The 21,296-nt window shown below is 38.8% G+C and overlaps 3 protein-coding genes and 1 non-coding gene across 4 annotated transcripts; 3 read left to right on the top strand and 1 right to left on the bottom strand.

The window, feature by feature from the left end:
* Window positions 1-121: 121 nt before the first annotated feature.
* On the top strand, window positions 122-193 carry TRNAG-UCC (transfer RNA glycine (anticodon UCC)). The gene has a single exon. It is a non-coding gene; the product is annotated as a tRNA-Gly (tRNA).
* A 971-nt stretch (window positions 194-1,164) lies between these two features.
* LOC126795968 (thaumatin-like protein) lies at window positions 1,165-2,220 on the bottom strand. Its single transcript, XM_050522701.1, has 2 exons — window positions 2,103-2,220; window positions 1,165-1,991 (listed from the first exon to the last, which is right to left on the bottom strand). Exons 1-2 carry the CDS (start codon window positions 2,167-2,169, stop codon window positions 1,309-1,311), a joined length of 750 nt encoding a protein of 249 aa, XP_050378658.1. The 5' UTR covers window positions 2,170-2,220; the 3' UTR covers window positions 1,165-1,308.
* A 4,548-nt stretch (window positions 2,221-6,768) lies between these two features.
* LOC126795957 (WUSCHEL-related homeobox 1) lies at window positions 6,769-8,933 on the top strand. Its single transcript, XM_050522686.1, has 4 exons — window positions 6,769-6,988; window positions 7,093-7,401; window positions 7,750-7,856; window positions 8,403-8,933. Exons 1-4 carry the CDS (start codon window positions 6,769-6,771, stop codon window positions 8,931-8,933), a joined length of 1,167 nt encoding a protein of 388 aa, XP_050378643.1.
* A 7,763-nt stretch (window positions 8,934-16,696) lies between these two features.
* On the top strand, window positions 16,697-18,872 carry LOC126795956 (tubulin beta chain-like). Its single transcript, XM_050522685.1, has 3 exons — window positions 16,697-17,090; window positions 17,753-18,022; window positions 18,190-18,872. Exons 1-3 carry the CDS (start codon window positions 16,697-16,699, stop codon window positions 18,870-18,872), a joined length of 1,347 nt encoding a protein of 448 aa, XP_050378642.1.
* The last annotated feature ends 2,424 nt before the right edge of the window (window positions 18,873-21,296 follow it).

The raw sequence follows: 21,296 nt of genomic DNA, 5'->3' as shown, positions 1-21,296 counted from the left end.
GCTCCTGAGGACTGAGGTGTTCTGAGAGATTTGGAACATCAAATACTTGGTTTTTCCGATCAGAGTGAAACAGTTTAGGGCGCGAAGTTGTAAACACTGTGTTACTCGGTTGTTAAGCATCGCGTTTGTAGTCCAACGGTTAGGATAATTGCCTTCCAAGCAATAGACCCGGGTTCGACTCCCGGCAGACGCAATTGATTTTTCTAGTTCAATAATTTGACGATTTTTGACGTTTATCGGTGTGACATCTTGTACTTAGAGTGAGATTTGAAAATTTGAGGTGTACTTCTATTGATAATTTGAATTTTTTTGGTCTTATATGAACAAGCGGCGTCTTTAGTAAATAGATATACAGTAATCGGATCACCAAATTCAGCTAAGTCGGTCACGTAGTTTGTCTGAATTCTTTTGAAACTGAGATGACAAATGTAGCTCAATCGATCTTCCAATTTATGGTTAACTTTAAGAATTTTGTAGGATAGTAAATACTAAATACAATGTCTACTTAAGATGTATTTAGGTATAATGGCGGCACCGGCCTAACCAAATCGAGCATGAAGACATGAATCAAACCAATGTAGTATACTTGTATTGTCTCTCTTGTTGTTCAATTTGATTTACGTTTATGATATCCAAAAGTATAATCCTTTTCATCGTAAGCAACATTAGTCGTGGTATGAAGTATCAATGCATGTATGATGAACATTATTGAAAAAAAAAAAAGCCTGTATGATGAACATTTGCATTAGTCGTGGTAATATTGAAAACGTTCGCATTTGAAATCATGCTTCCTACACTTTTACTCAAGAACCACGTAATTTCATAAATCATGGAAACAGAGCCGGGATCGAGGGGAGAGACGGGCGCATGAACCAAAGAGTAGACCAGAACAGTACTGAAAAGCAATCACAATAACTTGACCAAAAATTGCCGCAAAGTTCAAAAGCTCTAATCGAACCAATCCTATATTAATGGGGATCCATGCACGAGGCGATGACGACCAGGCCCACCCCACCCAGCTGTTTCCCTCCATTTTCATGTTGATGATGATGAAGAATAAAGATGATAATCATTCATACATGTACAATTCAAACTAAGATTTAAGCAGTCATTAATTTTTCTTAATTAATTTCACTAATTGGTAGCTCATAGATTTGATGAACGTAGATACCAAAATGCCGTTCATCTTCTTCGTAGCATACATAAAAACACAGTCATGGAAGCTAAGCAACAGTTGCGAGGTGCAACACTGATCTGAACTACCGGAACTACTTAAATAAACTGGACGGAATTACTATTACTAACTAATCAACGGTGGTGAGGGCAGAAGGTGACAAAATAATTTCCACGGGTGCAAGTAGCAATGCTGGTGGGATCATCATAAGCATAAGAATAAGCTCTCGGGCACGCCGTCTTGAAGATCCGGGAATACGCCGTCGGTTTACACGACTGAGGGGTCCCGTAGCTTCCGGTGCAGCAATACCGAGGCGAGTTGAACGCCGAACAAGCGCTTTTACACGCCACCACTCGCCGGTTGTCGTGTGACCGGACTTGCAGTCCCACCGGACACATCATATTCAGGTCACTGACGCAGCCGGCGTAGCTGCACTTGCCGGAGCCCTTGTAGGGTGTGATGGAGATGGCGAGGTTGTACCCGTCGACGAGGCTGACGTCGTAGAAGTCCTGCTCGTTGCCAAGGGTGATCTCGGCGAGAGTGGCCGGAGGGGTGCCGCCGAGGCCGGAACAGAAGAGGTTGCCACCGCAGTCGCCAGTGGCGCAGCGGCCGCGGCCGGAGGCGTCGAAGGCGCAGCCGTGTCGTCCCCAGAAGCGACCGGACCAGAGAGGTGGGAGCTGGAGGGTGTGAGCCTTGTTGGGTCCGAGAGCGAAGCCGCCTTTGGCGAGGATGGGCTGGCCGGCGCTGGGCTGGATTCCGGGCCAGACCGGGTGGGAGCATTTGTTGATGAACGTCATTGTTGTAGCTGAGACCTCAACTGCAACACAAATCGAGATTTCGAATTAGTGATGAATCTTACTTACGTACATGCATTTTCAATTTGATATAAAGATTTGTGCAAGTGTGAGAACTGAGAAGCTAGCTATACCAAGAATGTGGGAAAATAGGAGAGTGGAGAGGAGGAGAGTGAGGCCAGGCCTCAGCATTGGAGCCATGGGGCTAGTGCTACTTCAAGACTGTGAGAAGAAATTGAATTGGGTTCTCTCTTTCTTGTTTGCAAAGCCCTTCTTGGGTTAGTAGGGGGTTTTTATAAAGAAGAGTAAAGTTAATGGTAGGGTTTATGTTTCTAGATGTGGGGATTTGAGAGCAATGGAAAATGGGAGGAGGCCCTTGATTGAAATTAGACTGGGATTGTATCCAAAATAAATAAATTAGACTGGGATCCTTTTTTGAAACAAGGAGAGGGAAGGAGTGGCAGTACTGTTCAGGGCTATGAGCAATTAGAAGAGAGGAGTGAGTTTAGTGAGTGGGTGGCTGATAGATCTGCCCAAATTTCAAGGAAATGTCAGAAGGGTTAGTGGGAGGGTTTGTCTGCATCCCAGGAAAAAGAAGCCCATGTACTATAATACATTCACATGTTGGGTTGTACCCTGTGAGCCTCTTTTGATTCCAAAACAAAATGGTGGTGCCCAATTAGTCTTTTCAATTTTGCCCTACTATAATTCTTGCCCTCTACGAACTCCAAGATCAGCAATTTGAACAACTAAAGCTCAAAGCTTTTTGGGCAGTTGAATGAAATAGACACAAGGGTTTCTGAGATTAGTCATAGTTGTTATAAAGGAAAAAAAAAAGAAGTCCGGATCATTAAACTACGGGAGCCGAATGAGATAGGATCGACAATAAGATCACTTGAAATAACTCCAAAGACATGAAACGAAAGGAATTTAATAGATGTACATAATGTGTGATTAATATGGGAGGTTAATGCTTTTAATAAGAGCAGAGTTTGTTACACCCATGTGAATGGATCGGCTGAACACTGAAGGGAGCTCATCTTTATTTGGCTCTTTCAAAACGAATTTCTCATTCAGGAGCGTGCTGCCTGCAAAAGAAGAATCTCTGTACGTGTTCATAATTGAGGTCCTCAGACGGGGACTGTAAATATTTTGTTTCTAATGTACATGTACAGGCATTGGCTCAGAAGGATAGTGATCCTCCAATGGCATATTGTGAAATCAACGGCACAGAATGGCCTTGTTACTCTTTTGAATCACATCAGCACCTTTGGTTTGGTGCTTCAGCTAGCAGAAAGAAGCTGCACAGTACCTGAAGCAAGATGATTAAAATATCCTGCTGGGTTAGGTCTTGATGTCTCAGACTTTCAACATGGCTACAGAGAATCTATTAGAATTGCTGTTCGTTTATATTAGTTTTTAGAACATGAAACCAAGTTTAAAAAATGCAGATGTTTTTACTACCGGGCAGAAGATCAGACGGTGCATGGGAAAGGAGAAGGTCTAAGATCTACCACCACCACCACCATTTGTTAATGGACGTTGTGATTCCAGTCAGCGCTCAAAATCTACGGCGATGGTGGCCTCTTCTCGAGCTGTTGACTGTCGTTTTTTTTTTCTCTTCAGTCTGTGGAACCCAAGAAGAATTCAGTGATTTCAGTCTCTTTGGATTAATATATGCTCGAATGTTTTTTTTTTGGTTACACAATAGGCCCAAAGGTCCAGCAAAACAAAGATTGTTCCATAATTTGCCCTCTTAGTTTTTCTAGGTCTAGAGACATTAGCTAAATCATCTATAAGAGCAGAAATAACATGAACACGAGGGTCTTCAAAAATGAATAAGCCAAGAACATGATCAATGTTACATTTAGCAAGAAAATCAGTTGTCATGCTACTTTTCTTGAAGATGTGGTTGATCCTTGTTTCATCCATGGAAGAAATGAAGTGATCAATGACATCCAGCAATGAGAGAACCAAGGGGATGGAGAGATAGATCAGATCTCTTGAGCAAGTTAATCAGAATGTCATAGTCTGACTCAATCTAAAGCCAACTTCAAACCATATTATAAACCCCAAGCTTCAACCTCAATAATGCCACCAACCCCAGGTTGATCTGAAAACCAGTTACCCAATTCCCATCATTATCCCTAATCACACCACCGACACCTATCTTATCTGACCACTTCTAGTACCATCCACATTAAGTTTAAGGAAATGCTAAGGGTTTGATCAAAGAGAACAATATGCTCGAAGGTTTTGAGCAGTGTTGTATAGTATCTCTAATTCCACGAGTGATAGATACCGATACAACTTCTAATGCTCTGATTATAATTTTCTGAAATAATTGATATATTTGAACAGAGAAGCGTGACTTGCCTGGCCAACTAGGGAATCCAAGATTGGGCCATTGGACTTTTTACCCTAGGCTGAGGTAGTTGGGTCAAAAAATTTATGAACCAGGTGTGCCATTGTAATGGTCTGGGCCTGATCGTGTGGTTTGGGCTTGGGGTTGCATCTTAAGAACTGCTAGGGCTTGGGGTTGCAGCTTTAGATTCCTCCTGAAATATGCTGTGACGGATGGTTTGTCAAAAATCTGGAACTACTTGTCCGATGAAAGGGCAGTTACTATGATGGTGTTCTTTAAGCTGGGAAGAACCAATTGGATTTGGGTATAGGTAACCCAAAGATGATTGGTTGGAAGCAATTCTCACACCTATGTAAGATTCGACACTTTCATTTGATTTCTTGGTTGAATTTTGTTGATGCAAACACCCCCATCTACAACTGTTAAAGAATCTGCACCATAGCATACCAGGCAAACCAGTTGCAACTAGAATTTAGTATTTAGGTAGAATATGAATATTCATGAAAGTGATTCTAACGTACTAGGAATATGGCAACAAACGGTTACAGAGGTTTCAGTTGGCTAGCTAGTAATTAGAGAAGGGAAAACCCAGTGGTTTGATTCATTATTTTGCCAACAGGCAAATAGCTCAAAATCACAATTGTGTATCTCTATTGGTTTCCCTTATCAACCTTTATAAACAAATAATAGTGAAGCCATTCTAGAGCTAGTGCAACAGATTCCTGAAGAAAACATTCTCTTCCCTTCGTCACATTTTATATAGGACTTCATTCATATGATTGAGTCATTGACTTCAAAGTAAAAAGAAGAGCTGATATTCTTCATTGACTTATGGATTAAAATATTAGCGTGTGCATTATATGTCATGCATGTTGATCCAAAATGTAGGTTTCAGAAAACACAGATAGGCTAGAAAGAAGCCTGCAGGTCTAGCTCTGTAACATAGCTACCTATAAGAAGATAGGCAGAAAATAATAATTAAACAATAATGGGGGAAATAAATACCGGAAGGAGGGAGAAGGAGACAGAGAGGGTGCAGTAACTCGAGAATTGAGTCATTCCATATAATGATGATCGACAATCTTATTTATACATAATGTCTTCGAGATACATAAAGAGAGTAACTGAGCATTCTGCAATTTCCCTTGCTGTTAATTAGCTGGGGATGGATTCTGATTCAGATTCAGATATATGGACCCAAATAATTACTTGATAGATTTTTGATATAAATGAATAGTAGGGTGACAGTGGCAGGAAGGTAGATTCCAAATGAGAGAGAGAGAGAGAGACACTGTAATTTTGGTGGCACGTAGAGGTGTGTATTCTTCTTCCAACATATCTCACACCCAAAACGACAATTTGTGTAAATTATCTTATTGGCATATATGTATATGATATATCAATGTCTCATATAGAATATGGTTTCATTTAAACGTGATATGATTGTACAATGGAGGAGAAGATGGGATTGGATGATCTCAAATACCAAAAGAATGGAAGAAGCTAGCTAGAGGTAAAATCTAAATGTTTTTGTTTTGGTGGTATGTATTGTGATCGATGTGTATATATACATATACGTATGGACAAAATGCAAAAGGTTTTTTTTTTTTTTTTTAAGGATTGCAGAAGGGTTTTTTAAGAATTTGAAAAGCAGTTTGGATTTAGAATAAGAGTGAAAGGCACCAGACGTGAAGAGAACAATAAATGAGAGGAGGAGGAGTAAAAAAGAGAGGGGTGTGATGAGGCCGGCTTATGATAACCCTCATGATCGTCACGTCGTTTTTCATTTGCGACTCCCAAAAACCCTCCCAGAATTCCACGCTTCCTTCCTCACCCTCGTTCACACTGCTACTACCGTCACCACACTAGCTAACTCATCTCATCTCTTCTCTTCTCTTCTCTCTCTCTCTCTCTCCCTATAGTCATATAGAGTGATCAATCCCCATCTCTGAATGTCTGAAACTCTAATATACATAGCTCAATTCACTGTATCAGCTCACTACCCATTTTCAATTTTCGGTACAATACCCTCCCTCCTTTTCTCTCCTCTCTTTTCTCTTTTCTGGTTAGCTAGCTAGACAGCATCAGTATGTACTAAATATAAACCAAGTCTACATCCTGTGCGAGGTAGTTAGGCTTCACCCTGTTTTAAACACCACCCTCTTCTTCTCCATGTCCCATTTCCCACACCATTCCTAACTTGCATGCTCTGCTTCCTCCTCCTTTTCCCATTTTCGATCAGCACCGTTCTTCTCCAAACTTCAACCCATCCTTTCAAACCATCACTTCACTTTAGTACTACTTACTTATATGTGTCCACCTAAAGATGTCCCTTCATTCCAAGGCTACTATTAGCTTGAGAGTGAGTGAAGCAAGGGTAGAGAGAAGTATATAATTAACTAACCCTAGCCAGCCCGGCCAGACTGGTATCGAACATGTGGATGATGGGATACAATGATGGTGGTGACTTCAACATGATTCCGGAATCCGCCTTCAACAGTCGGAAGGGTCGGCCTTTCGTTCCCAACTGGCCTCTCCCATCTCCTCACAACAATAATACCACCAACAATAGCAACAACAACTGCACTTCACCAAGTACACATGCCCCACCTTGTTTCAGTCGAATTCATGCTGCATCTGTGTATCACCAGTTGGGTAAGCACATGTTATTCGTTTTCATTTGTAGCTGAAAGTACATAACTGTTAGAGTGATGCTTCTTGTGAATTTTGGGTTAACTTTCTGATGAATCTATATCCAGGTGAACAAAGAGGGATGAGAGAGTACAATACTGTGCCGCAGGTAGTGGTGAGCTCGAGATGGAACCCTACGCCCGAGCAATTGAGGGCACTAGAGGAGTTATATCGACGAGGAACTCGAACCCCATCGGCTGAGCAGATTCAGCAAATCACTGCTCAGCTTAGAAGGTACGGAAAGATTGAGGGTAAGAACGTGTTCTATTGGTTCCAGAACCACAAGGCAAGAGAGAGGCAGAAGCGCCGTCGCCAGATGGAATCTCAAGAAGACCTTCAACTCGTGTGTCCAGATCACCAAAAGAAAGAATCTTTAGGTGAGTAATTCATACCCCTAGTATACTTTCCTCTTAGCATATCTTGATGAATATAGAACTGGAGCATCAGTGAACTCTGCCATACCTATAATTAGGTTTCAAACATTGATAGAAAGAAGTAGCTACAGGAGGAGATAGATGATGCATGCTATGAGTTGTGTGAATTATTCTATTATCAACATTAATCTTAAAAGAATTAGCATGCATTGATCAAAGATTAACATTCAAAGCTCCAATTGTTTCAGACCCAAAAACAAGAAAAATTCCAATTGTTTGTTGTTTGAGATCAAAATGAGGAATGTATAAAGTGGTATTCTTTTTGTTTTTCTTTACGAGTACAAAACACAGGCGGGGCAAGTAGGACAATGTATGAAGGTGAAGAGCCCAAGAATTGGACACCCTCTACAAACTTCATGACTACTAGTCTCCAAGATCATCATCAACAACAACAACAGGTCTATTCTATTTCTATACCTGGTTCTGTTCCTGTCTTTGTTTTGTTCTTATCTATCTTTCTTCATAGCAAAGATAAAGCTACTCCACACCCTCCCCTTGCTTTTCCCAACTTGGAATTCCTCAAAGATTCTATCAAAAGTCTAACAAGTAATTAGTTAGAGATTATTTGCTTATCATTATCTGGTATTATTCATGTACGTACATGGGTTTAAAAGGTTAATTAAAAAGCAAGCAGATGTGTATGAAAGAGGAAGAAGAAGACATGAAGAGATGTAGGAAAAGCTTGCTTTGTTTATCGTTGGGAAATGAAAATATGGTTTTGTCTAAAAAGCTGCAATCCTTCCTTTCTGTCGGGGTTAGCTTCTATTGTCTTTGCTCTAAAGGGTTTTGGGTCCTGTGCGTGCTCTAACACTATAGCTTTGCCCTCGTTCTCATTTCTCATTCATGTCGTTTGCCCTCCGATTAGGGCACCGCCCTTCTGATCATCACATTATGTGAAAAATGACATTTGTAGCCCTAACTCTAATGAGTTTTTTCGAGTTTAGGAAACAGTAAAAGCTCAAGCAGAGGGCAGGACGGAAGGATGGGTCCAATTCGATGAGGAAGAATTGCAGCAACTTCAACAACAACAACAGCAAACAAGGAATTCCATGTCTGTAGAAAAGAATGCCACGTGGCAGATGATGCAGTTGTCTTGTCCTCCTCCGCCTACTCCTCCTTGTCTTCCTTCTCTTCATGACCTCACCCACCTCATAAACGCCCCCACTTGTCCGAGAACGACAGTAAGAACGATGGAGATGGACCAAAAGCAGCTCTACAATAACCCTAACAGTAAGACTAGTCCTCCTCATGATCTCAGCATCTTTATAGCTCCATACACTGCCCTTAACGGTCGCCATCTCCACCACCACCGTAAGGATGAAGAAGATCAGTCTCAAACGCTCGAGCTCTTTCCGCTTCGGAGTAATACCTGTGGTGAGAAGGATAAACTTCCAACCGAGAAATTGTCGCAAAATCCTAGTTTCAGCACTGGCTCTAATTACCAGTTTTTTGAGTTCCTCCCATTGAAGAACTGATCATTAACCAGCTGACCACTTTAATTAATTAATATGGTACGCACTACTTTAATTTATAGCTATTAATGTATGTAAGATGTTGATCATGGATGGAAATTAATTGAAACAAATATGCAACTTATTCTGTTTGTTTACTTTGGAAAATCAAGACTCGATCTGGTGTTCTTTTCTTAATTTCCATTATTGATGATGCATGCTGATGTTACATTTCATGGGAGCTGTGTAATAGGTTGCCCTATAATGCATTTGGACAGTGTTGATCGAATCAATGCGAAATAACTCAGATTAAAGAAAAATGCAGAGGTTTATATTCAACAGTACGTCATAGCTAGGCCTTATTTGAGTAACCCTATCACTGGATGTATCATCTCAGTGATTGCATTCAGCATGCATCCATGTATAAGATGTTAATGTCATCATGTGAGGGAGAGAGATAGATCACTGGGTTTCTCGATTAAAGGGAATATTTATTGAATTGATTTCATCAGTGAGCTACTTATAGATCAATGCATCGGAGATGGAGAGGAGTCTGATATTGATTTGTAGAGGATGCAGATTGAGATGTGAAAGAACTTGATGTTGAAGTGACTGGAGATTTAGGTTTAAGAGTTCTCTTGTTTTTTAGTTACATTTTTAGCAAATCATATATAATGATATGATACCCACATTCCATTCAATTAATATCAAGAAAAGGATATGAAAACAGCGGGGTCTCTTTTCTTGACAAGAAAAGGCAAACAGCACCTAGTTACCTTTTATTGAATTGTAAGAAAATCGCTATTACAACTCAAATCAAGTTTAATGTAGTTTTGGGTTGAAAGTAGAAAGTTGAAACTACTTGAGTTGAATGTATACTGAATGCATCAACGTGGAAGCGTCTACCACTTTATTTTAAGAGGAGTGTTAAGGTATCATAATGTTGGCGCTAAAATCGACGTCGCAATCCTAAGTGACTTGTCACATTACATTGTCATATCAATAATTAAAATTATATAAAAATATCATTTTAATTAAAAGACAATCATATCCTTGTTAACCTAACGGTTATAAATTATTATAAAAATAATTCATTTCTTCTACTTCATCACAATAATACTTGTAAAATATAATTAAAAAATTAAAATTTACGAAAATATGCTTGAAATATGTGCGTGCACGCTCGATATATATATATATATATATATATATATATGCACAAAGTATATTTATTTTTAAATTTCAGACGATGTAATATTACTACAATATTTATATTTATTATTATTTAAATGAAAAGTTTTGGTAAGATTCTTTTGGGTTTTTTTAATTAAATATTCTTTTGTTAGGGTATAATCGATTTTAAGGAGATATGTGAGGTAACAAATGTTATTTTTCCTAGAATATACATATCTTAATAAATACCATATTTAATACAATTATGTCGATGGTAATCTGTTTAATGATAAATATGTCAAGATTCATGACTTTCTTATTTAATTAATTTAAAAACAAAATTAATTAATGACTATAATTAATTAATACAATTACCATATAAGCACACACACACACACATATATATATATATCTATATATTCAAGCCTACTTTGTATATATCGTATTTTTTTAATTATATTTTGAAAGCATTTTGAAAAATAAATGATATAAACAAACTACAATTTTTTATATAATAATCTAGAGTCGTTGAATTAATAAGAATATAATTATCTTTTAATTTAAAATGACATTTTGTGATTATTGTAATTATTGACATAGTAAGATGAGGTGACATGTCACGTGGGATTGCAGCGCCGGATCTGGCGTCATATTACGGTACTAAAACATTTTCCTTATTTTAAATAGAAAATTTAAACTCGGTAATTTTTCTAAAGGCTTATGTATCCGTTAATTAATGGTGATTAGTTTTAGATTTATAGAGAACAACGTAGTAAGAACTTCTTACTCTTACCTCTTGTATATACTTCCAGGTTAATTCAACAAAAATGTTTCCGGTCTCTTATACTGTATAAAAAGCTTCTTTCTTGCTTGAATGATTGCCTACATTCATCTTGCGTGCATTTACAAGTTAACATGCTGGGGGAACATGTCCATGAAAATTCATCCATCCCCACAAGACTTAAAGCAACGTACTGCGAAGTAATTGAGATCGTTAGTCGTTGTATCTTTTTTCATTAGTTAGAGCATCTTTGGCATTTTACATAAAAATGAGGAATTTGTAAAATTTTGGTATTTTTTCACTGAAACAGTTTCTCCATCCCATTCTATAAAATAAAGAAAGTGATAAGACAAAGTGCTTACTCCTCCAAATTTGCAGATTCTCTAAAAATATTTGCAGGATGACAATCGTAAATGTTTTATCAATCTCTATGTCTCTCTCCACTTTTCTTTCAATCTCAATGGTTTGAAATATGAAGACATTATTGATCTCTTACCACATTTCTCTCTCTTCAATTAAATTGAGATTATTTTATTATGATAATAAATTAAGATGTTAATTTTATATTATAATAATAAAATAGTGAATCTGCAAATTAGAGAAGTTGTTGGAGTTTGACAATGATTTTTTTGAAGATTTTATAATTTACTTCTCTATAATAGAGAAATTATAGTAAAATTGTTGGAGATGCTCTTATTATAGCAATATATATATATATATATATATGTGTGTGTGTATGGTGCGTCCCAATCAGTAACAGCAAAAACGTATGTTCCATATATCAATCTATAGAAATATATGAAGGTGTCTAGGTCTGCTCTTAATTACAACCAGTGCGTAGTGCGTACGATCAATCGGTTCTCACAACGCTTAAAATAAAGGACGGAAAATTTGCATGTGTCAAGTCAAGTGTCGACTTAATTATGTCTTTCAAGTTTCAAGCATTTGTTGCAATATAAATCCATGTCCTCCCATCGAGCTAGGTAGGGCCGGAATACATGTATTCATAGCATGCGTGAAATTAATCCGCAAGACTACATTGAATTCAATATGTAGTAATAACAACAAAAGTTTTCTAACTTCGCGTGAGAGAAGAACAAAACAACAGTAAGAGAAGACTGAAGAAAGATATCTAAGACAACTTTGTTCCATCTTCACCGCATAAGAACAGTAGTACTGGCTATCTAATATGCTAGCTATATATCTTCCTCAACTTTAACGTATTGGTTTGACTATATGCAAATGTACGTAGAAGATTAATTAACTGTAATATGTTCAAAGCAATCTCAATATCTCATTTATCCGGATCAACTTCGTTAGTTGGTATTAATTTCCTTAACCAATAGATAAATAAGTAACAGTATCTCCATATATATATATATATGTCAGCTTCGATTAATCTGGCCTTCAAGCCACCAAAGTCATAGAGATTTAAAATATACACACACATTGTAGACACAACAAATTTAATGAAGTAAATCATTTTCATTAAATGATTAAATCGACCAAGAACCCGACAAAATTGCACATGTGGCCCAAAAGTCAAAAAAGTCAGTACGAATCCGAATAAAATTCGCGTCAGCACATAAACGGATGATCGTAATCGAAGCTACGTGATTCCGACTTTAATTAGAAATTGAATGTTATTGACGATTGAAATGGTAATCGGACATTTGATTAAATTAATAAATTTTTCTTAACGGTTATAATTAAGTCAATTATTTTCTGATTAATTTAGTTATGAGAATAACTAATTTTAAATTAATAAGAAAATAATATTGATTTAATTATACAATTAAAGAAATTTATTATTTTAGTGTCATTAAAATATTCTACAAAATGGAAGTATTGACACTATAAATACCACCTTCAACATAAAGAGAGGGGGGATTTTTGCCTTGAGAAGAAGAGAGAAAATCACTTGAGCAAGATCACTCTCGACAAAAACCGAAGTCTCTTAAGTCCACGAAGATCACCAAATCCATGAAGAATCGTTAAGCCACCAAATCGCTCGTTCTTTATTAAATCCAAATCCAAACTCAAATCCATGAAGAATCGTCAAGCGGCAAAATCGCTCGTTCTTCATCAAATCCAAATCCAAACTCAAGTCCACGAAGAATCATCAAGCGGTCAAATCGCTCGTTGTTCATCAAATCCAAATCCAAATCAAACTGAAATTCTCAAGATCAAGTGCACGTCACCCTTGAACTAAGTCATATACAGAGATAGAATTAGAGGAGTTCACAAAGATTGTAACCCCGCGCCTTGATATTTAATAAATCACATTTTATTTGTACAAGTGTCTGCATTCTTATTTGTTTTTAAATTATCGTTCTACATATATATATATAGAAGAATATGCATGTATGTCAGATGATATTTGGCCCTTATTTCAATGCATGCATGAAGGATGGGGTAATAATTTAATTGAGAGGTTTAATAAGAGATGGACAAGTGACGAGTGAGAATTGTATTGTCTGTCTGATCGATCATCGATGTATGAGATCGAGTATCTAACGGGACTGACATAGCACACAGGCTACATACACAGTGATACAGGTGCATGCAGATCAGAGAGAAAACAAACGAAAAAGCCAATTAACTTAGAATTGGGAGAGGAGACAAAGCCGACTTAGCTTTATGTCTCGAGCAGAAATGAATTACGAGAAAATCTACGTACTGATCACAATGTTAGCTAATTAATATACCAGATTCATTATAAATACACAATATGTATATACTATCCAAGGGCGGGGATTACATGGATCCAAAACGGTTCCTCGGCAATAAGCAGCATCGTCCCTTTTCTTCTGCCACTGTTTTTCTTCTTCCTTCTGCAAATATAAGCATCGTCCCTTTTCACTGTTTATGTTGCTACTTCCCAAAGCATCGCTCATGGCTTAAGCACTTTAGCTAGCTAGGTGCAGAGTCCAGATACACACAGACAAAAACATATAAGCTAGAAGTTTTCTCACTCACTCACTCACTACTTGGAATAAGAGACAGAGACACAGCCAGCTAGGTTATCTAGTTAGATATGTGTATGGTCTCATATACATTACTGTTCTCTCTGATCGATTCATGCATGCATTGTCTGCTTCATTATTTTTTGCCTCTCATAATCCCTTAAAATCAGGAGCTACGTATATTAACATATATGTTATTCTGGAAACCCTTCTGGACGTACTGGGTTTACGTTTACCTACGTATTGCAACTTTCATACAGTAGGGTGGTTAATGTTAATACCTGAACTACTGGACCCAACATATAAGTCTATTGATTTACTCATCGATCAAATTCAATTTTACTTGGCTAAGCTGTTGGAGCGAGTAGTAGTACGTAGTAGTAGGACAAAATAGTTTGCTAGTATGAGCAGAATAAAATGAAATGGGAGCTGTATACGACTAGCTACGTACTATAACAGTTGTAATATAGTACGTACATTTTATGCCGACACCCGTCCAAATTCCAAATGAATAATTTGTCTTCATTTTAACTCTCATTTCGGACTTTGTGAAGGAATTCCTTTGTCTCTTAACGTTGATTGAGCTCCATTCCACCACTACAGTCCTTCATACAAGTGCCCGGAAAACCCAGATCTTTATTTACCTAGATGATATTATTGTCCTTCATGAATGCAAACAAAATGGTCCCCTAATCTGACAAGAATGTAATTATATTAATATTATAATATGGTCGTTCATTCATCTCTAATCTGACAAGAATGTAATTGTATTCACATGGGAGAGATATTTATTCCTATTTAGATCCCATTTTTGGACCAATAATAGGCAATACTTTAGCATTATTCAACTCACAGAATGAATGTTTGAGCTAGCCATGCTAGTTACAATTAATCGACCCCCGGCCCAGAAGATTAGAGCCGAACCGTAGATTTATCGATACCTTGCAAATCTACAATATTCAAATATACAAGGTAGAAGCTAATTAAAGGAATCCAAAACCCTAACTACATATATATTGGAGTTCGTGGTCAATCAGGCAAGGGCTGCCCTCTAATTTTGAAGGCGGTGCTGTTTTGACCGATCAAGTCTGGCGAGCTCGCTAGTAAGAAATGGAAACAGCACACTAGCTGCAGAGACGACATTGACAATACCTAGGACTGCTTAGACATAGCCATAACATACCAGCTAGTTTAACACAGAAGTGGAGAGACAGCAGACTAGAAATTCACCTCTCTCGGTTAAGTATTTTCATGTCATGTGATTTCTTATTCCAGTACGTGGGATGGTCATTCGTTCTTTGTTGTAATTGTTATGACTCTGAGGTCATCTTCATCGATCTCGATCATCTCTGTGTGTATGGAGACTACTCGTCTCTCTTGTATCTGACACGATATATTTGAATCGGATCTTCATCAAAGTTTCACCCCCTATATGTGAGAAAATAGGTATTATCTTCGTGAGAAGTAGTTGGTTAAAATATGAGAAAAAAAATATTTTTCAATTAATTTATTTAGTTTTGACCATAACACTTTTAGTAGGTTGTTTGTCAGTACAAATCATAATTGAGTATATTTAGAAGTTTACAATTTAGTTAAATTTTTAGGTGTCCGTTTTATAATAGTAGGGATATATGTAAGGTTGGAAATGAAAATCAAGGATCAATCTCAAAACCAAGAAAGTTGAAGTACTCTACCTACATATCTCTTGTATGCCAAAAACGAAATGGGAACTATTTTTATGTCGATAACTAACGAAATGGGAACTTACTTTCCTGGTTTCATACACAAATAAGTATACAAGCTGAAAATAACACACCTTGCCTTATCAGATGAACGGAATCTAAAAGGCCAGAGGGAAAACGAATTTTCAGAATATGATAGAGCAATCGATATCTTGTACGATTTAGATTTTGTGTGTTTTGCCCAACTACTTCTTTATAGTGCATGTCATCATGTCCTTTTGTTTTCGTTCTCTTTGGAAAATATCATTTATTTTGATAACTATGTCGATGAATATATAGTTACTTTCTCTTCTGTTTTATACTTGTATTTCGATCTTATAATTATAACGTGAGTGAAAAGAAAGAGCAACAACTCCATTTTAGGCCAATAAGTTTAGGTTGATGGGACTTGCTGAATTCATGAAAGTACTTGAAAAGAAATGCGCATTGTTGGATAGGATTATTGAAGAAATACCACCATCCAACAAATTTTTTTTTGGAAGTCTATCCAACATAGTTGTTAGTTGTTACTTGCAGATGAAAGTTGCAACTATTGCATGAATCAAAGTATCAAAAAACTTCTTGGCATTGTTCTAGGCTTGAAATGGCTTTGGGTAAGCCCAATAGAGTCCCCTATTGGATCTGGGTTTCCCTATTACGTTTCAAAAATAATAATTTATTTGTTTAAATTTAAAAAATCCATAACGTTGTAATTTACCAAACCGGTATAACTGGGTCTGAGATCATAATTAAGCTATGAAGTTACTGAAGCAATTTAGCCCTAGAAAAAACATCACAAACGCCATTTTGGGCATTATATGGATGGTATTTCTCTAATTCATGCACAATTATAAGTAAAATCAAAGCCAATTTTCAAGAGGTAAGCAAGTAAATGCTTGGCCCTGTTAAGCCGGCAAGACTAAATCAAACAATCACAAATGGCAAACTCTTCACGTCCGAAACTAACCAACCGCCACACCCCACTCACATTTGGTCGGACACTCCTCAGCAGTCAGATTCCTCTCTTCATCCTTCACCGTCTGATCATCTCCCTGCCCCCTCCGTATAAGTAAGTAGAGTAACCATTACCACCACTACTCCCCCTTTCCCTCCAAAAGCTCACTATCAGTTACACGAAACCCCGAAATGAGAGAGATCCTTCACATCCAGGGAGGGCAATGCGGGAACCAAATAGGGTCCAAGTTCTGGGAGGTGGTCTGCGACGAGCACGGCATAGACCCGACCGGAGGGTACAACGGCACCGCCGATATACAGTTGGAGAGAGTCAATGTCTATTACAACGAAGCCAGCGGCGGTCGGTACGTGCCTCGGGCGGTGCTCATGGACTTGGAACCTGGTACCATGGACAGCATTAGGGCCGGGCCGTACGGGCAGATTTTCCGGCCAGATAACTTCGTGTTCGGGCAGTCCGGCGCCGGCAACAACTGGGCGAAAGGGCATTACACGGAAGGCGCAGAGCTCATTGATTCGGTGCTCGATGTTGTTAGGAAGGAGGCTGAGAGTTGTGATTGCTTGCAAGGTACGTACTATATTTCTGTGATCATATATATTGTAACTTGTATTTGATTAGTCTACATGGTTTATATGCGAGAAATAGTTTAGTATAGTGTTCCGTAATATTGAAAACCGAGAGTCAAGAGCGACTGGATTAGTCATTTTTGTATGTAGCATGCACTTGATCATATGTCACACTCCGGAGTTTCGATAGTCTGAATAGCATTGTACTTTCGTGATGAAAACTGATGTGCTTATATCACAGTTTTGAGAACTCGTGTTCTGATGGACTAATGTGTTCTTGTTGTAAATATGATACTATTTGATTAGGGCTTCGATGCCACCAAAAAATTGTTTTTAATCTTTGATATGAAATATATGAGCAAGGCCGCAATACCTGGTTTTGCTCTGTTTTAGTCAAATCCATTAACAAGTTATTGGCAGAAGAGAGAAAAAGACGCATCACATTCTGCAGGATTGGATTTTTCATTTACCATGTTGGAGTTCTAACATACCATAGGTTCTATGACAATGTTCTCCACTTGTTTTATATTGTTGTGGTTAAAACATTACAGAAAGAGCATCTTAAATTGAACTTAATCTAAGATGAAACTCATTTATATATTCCAAGGCTGAAGAAAGACACCTTGACATTGTACTGATGTGGAGCCCCTTTGCTCAATGTAGGATTTCAAGTATGTCATTCACTTGGTGGTGGAACTGGGTCTGGAATGGGAACCCTGCTCATTTCAAAGATCAGAGAAGAATTTCCGGACCGAATGATGCTCACTTTCTCTGTATTTCCATCTCCAAAGGTGTCGGACACCGTCGTGGAGCCTTATAATGCAACGCTTTCTGTTCACCAACTTGTTGAGAATGCGGATGAGTGTATGGTCCTTGACAATGAAGCCCTCTATGATATCTGCTTAAGGACTCTCAAGCTCACCACCCCAAACTGTAAGTTGAATCCACTCTTAACATTCGGTATTATATGCAATTCATCCAGATTAAGTCTCTTTTGTTTTTGAGTACTGCACATAATTATGATTCTATGAATTATTTTCTTGTGATACTGAAAGTTAAGTAGCCTGATTTGGGTAATCTTCGTTCCCTTTTTGTTGCAGTTGGGGATTTGAATCATCTGATCTCGGGAACCATGAGTGGAGTCACTTGTTGTCTACGATTCCCTGGTCAGCTAAATTCAGACCTCCGAAAACTAGCTGTGAACTTAATCCCATTCCCTCGACTACACTTCTTCATGGTGGGATTTGCGCCTCTGACATCAAGAAATTCACAGCAGTACAGCTTCCTAAGTGTCCCGGAACTTACACAACAAATGTGGGATGCGAAGAACATGATGTGCGCAGCTGATCCACGCCACGGCCGTTATCTCACAGCATCAGCCATGTTTAGAGGCAAAATGAGCACAAAAGAAGTTGATGAGCAGATGATGAATGTGCAGAACAAGAACTCCTCCTATTTTGTTGAGTGGATTCCCAACAATGTCAAGTCCAGTGTTTGTGACATACCGCCTAAAGGTCTCACTATGTCTTCAACTTTCATTGGCAACTCCACTTCCATACAAGAAATGTTCCGAAGAGTAAGTGAACAGTTCACAGCCATGTTTAGGAGGAAAGCCTTCTTGCACTGGTACACCGGAGAAGGTATGGACGAGATGGAGTTCACCGAAGCCGAGAGTAACATGAATGATCTCGTTGCGGAATATCAACAGTACCAAGATGCCACGGTTGAGGAAGATGCTGAGTATGAAGAAGACGACCAGGTAGTTGGCATTGCTGAAAATTAAAGGCCTTTCTGTTTTACTAGTTTGCTGTTTCTTTTGATACAACTCATACAAGCAATAATTAACAGATAGTTTCTTTTGCATTGTAATATTATCTTCAACTCTAGTGGATTATATATTAGCCAAGTTAAAGCCATTTTTTTCTTTCTTGACTTGAGGTCAATCATTATTGAACCTTTAACACATGATTTCTTTGATTGACCTCAAGTTTTTTGGACCACCGACCTAAATTAAGGAGTAAATGGAAATCACATGTGCCACACGTTTAGAATTTTCTCCTGGATAAATTAGCTGTTTGTCCTCTTCTCATTTCTAATTGTTCAAACTTCCAACCCCACTCATTTCGGAAGTCACTTATAATTAGAGTCTCTGCAAATCTCATTTCTGCTTCCATGGACTAATTTCAGTTAAGCAAGATAAACAGTGAGGAAAGGCTAAAGTTAAAGAGTTTTCTAGGTCCCCAATTTTCATTCTGTAGGGAAAATTTACTTTTCGGCTTAGAATTTCCTAGTTTGATTCTGTAAGTCTGATCTAGCTTATGCATGGCTTGTTCATCATCAACAATATGGAGAGTGGCAACACTTGACTGTGGTCCAAAAATTTCAAGTTGCTTTAGCAACCCTGCTTCTACGTTCCTCTTCTTCTCCACCACTACCAATTCCAACAAACAGCGGCGTTTCATCGCTTGTTCATTAGATCCCATCTCCACTTCATCAATAACATCTCAGAATGCTTCTCACCAGAACAGAACAGACAAGAAGTCTGTTGAAATTGAAAGATCATATGATGGGACTTTCTCAGTTTTACACAGTGATGAGCACAAACCTTATTTGAAGAGGATCAAGAACAGCAAGAAGGATGAAGCTAAGAATGAAGCAAATAAAGGACTGAAATCTGATTCCAAAAAGCGACGGCCTTTATGGCGAAAGGCTTTCTTTGCATCCAAGAAGATGAGGAGAATTTTGTTTCTCAATGTGATAGGAACCAATCTATAACTAGGGAAAGAGAAAGGGAAATTCAAAAGGGATTCATTTCATTCATGCCCAGAAGGGTTGCAAGATACAGAATAAGTAGATGGCATTCCATCTCTTGCTGAAGAGAACGCAAGACACGTGGTACAGGACCACCATCGTGTCAAGACAAGATAACAGCTAGCTACTACTCTTTCGGTCTAATGGATCAACAAGGAAGAGACATAGTTCTGGGCTATGTCGTGGGTCTGATAGAAGTGATCTTAACAAGGCTGCCCCCCTTGAGTAGCAAGCCGTCCTCGGTTGCTAAAGGTAGGAAATTGCTGCATCACCCACGCTGCGTCTTCCCAAGTAGCATCATCCTGAGAGAGACCAGTCCACAATATCAGCCATTGAGTGATCATTTTACCCTTCTTCTTCACAACCTGAATGTCCAGAACTCTTGCCGGAGTCCAAATTAAGTTTCCATCGTCATCAAAGGCAGGCAAGGTCTGAGAGGTAGGCAGAGTGTCTCCCAAGCGAAGCTTGAGGAGGGAAACATGAAAAATGGGGTGGATCTTAGCAGTAGGGGGTAAGTCCAGCTTGTAAGCGACCTTGCCAACGCGAGCCACAACTCGGAAGGGGCCATAGAACCGCGGAGAGAGTTTGTGAGAGGGCCTTTTGATCACCGAGCGTTGGCGATAGGGGTGTAATTTCAGGAAAACCCAATCGTCCACCTTAAATTCACGCTCGGTGCGAGACTTATCAGCAGCCTGCTTCATCCTATTCTGGGCCAACTCCATGTTAGTCTTAAGGTCCTGCATAAGTTCATCTCTAGAGCGCAGATCCACATCCACGGCTTTAACTGCAGTAGTACCCGGAAGATAACGCTGGATTGTAGGAGGAGGTATGCCATACAGAGCTTGGAACGGGGACATGTTGATTGTGGAGTGGTGGGTGGTATTGTACCACCACTCAGCCCAATGAAGCAACCCGCACCAGTTAGAAGGCTTGTCGGCCACAAAGCAGCGGAGATAATGTTCCAAGCAACGGTTTACAACCTCGGTTTGGCCATCAGATTGCGGATGGTAGGCTGAGCTGCGACACAACTGAGTCCCTTGAAGCTTAAAAAATGCCTCCCAAAAGTGGCTGAGGAAGATGGGGTCTCGATCAGAGACTATGGACCGTGGCATTCCATGAAGCCGGAAAATTTCCTTGAGAAAGAGCTGAGCAACCTGAGATGCCGTGTAAGGGTGGGACAAAGCAACAAAGTGGCCGTACTTCGTTAATCGATCTACCACAACTAAAATGGCGTTGTTACCTTGGGAACGGGGTAGACCGTCGATAAAGTCCATCGAGATGTCACAAAACACTGATTCCGGCACCGGTAATGGTTGTAATAGGCCCGGTGGATTGACTGTCTCATAGTTCTGACGCTGACACTGGTCACAGTGAGCAATGAAAGTCTTTACATCCT

The sequence above is a fragment of the Argentina anserina genome, chromosome 5 (assembly GCF_933775445.1).
Source record: "Argentina anserina chromosome 5, drPotAnse1.1, whole genome shotgun sequence".
NCBI classification, from domain to species: domain Eukaryota; kingdom Viridiplantae; phylum Streptophyta; class Magnoliopsida; order Rosales; family Rosaceae; genus Argentina; species Argentina anserina.
This window is presented reverse-complemented; position numbering and strand designations above follow the sequence as displayed.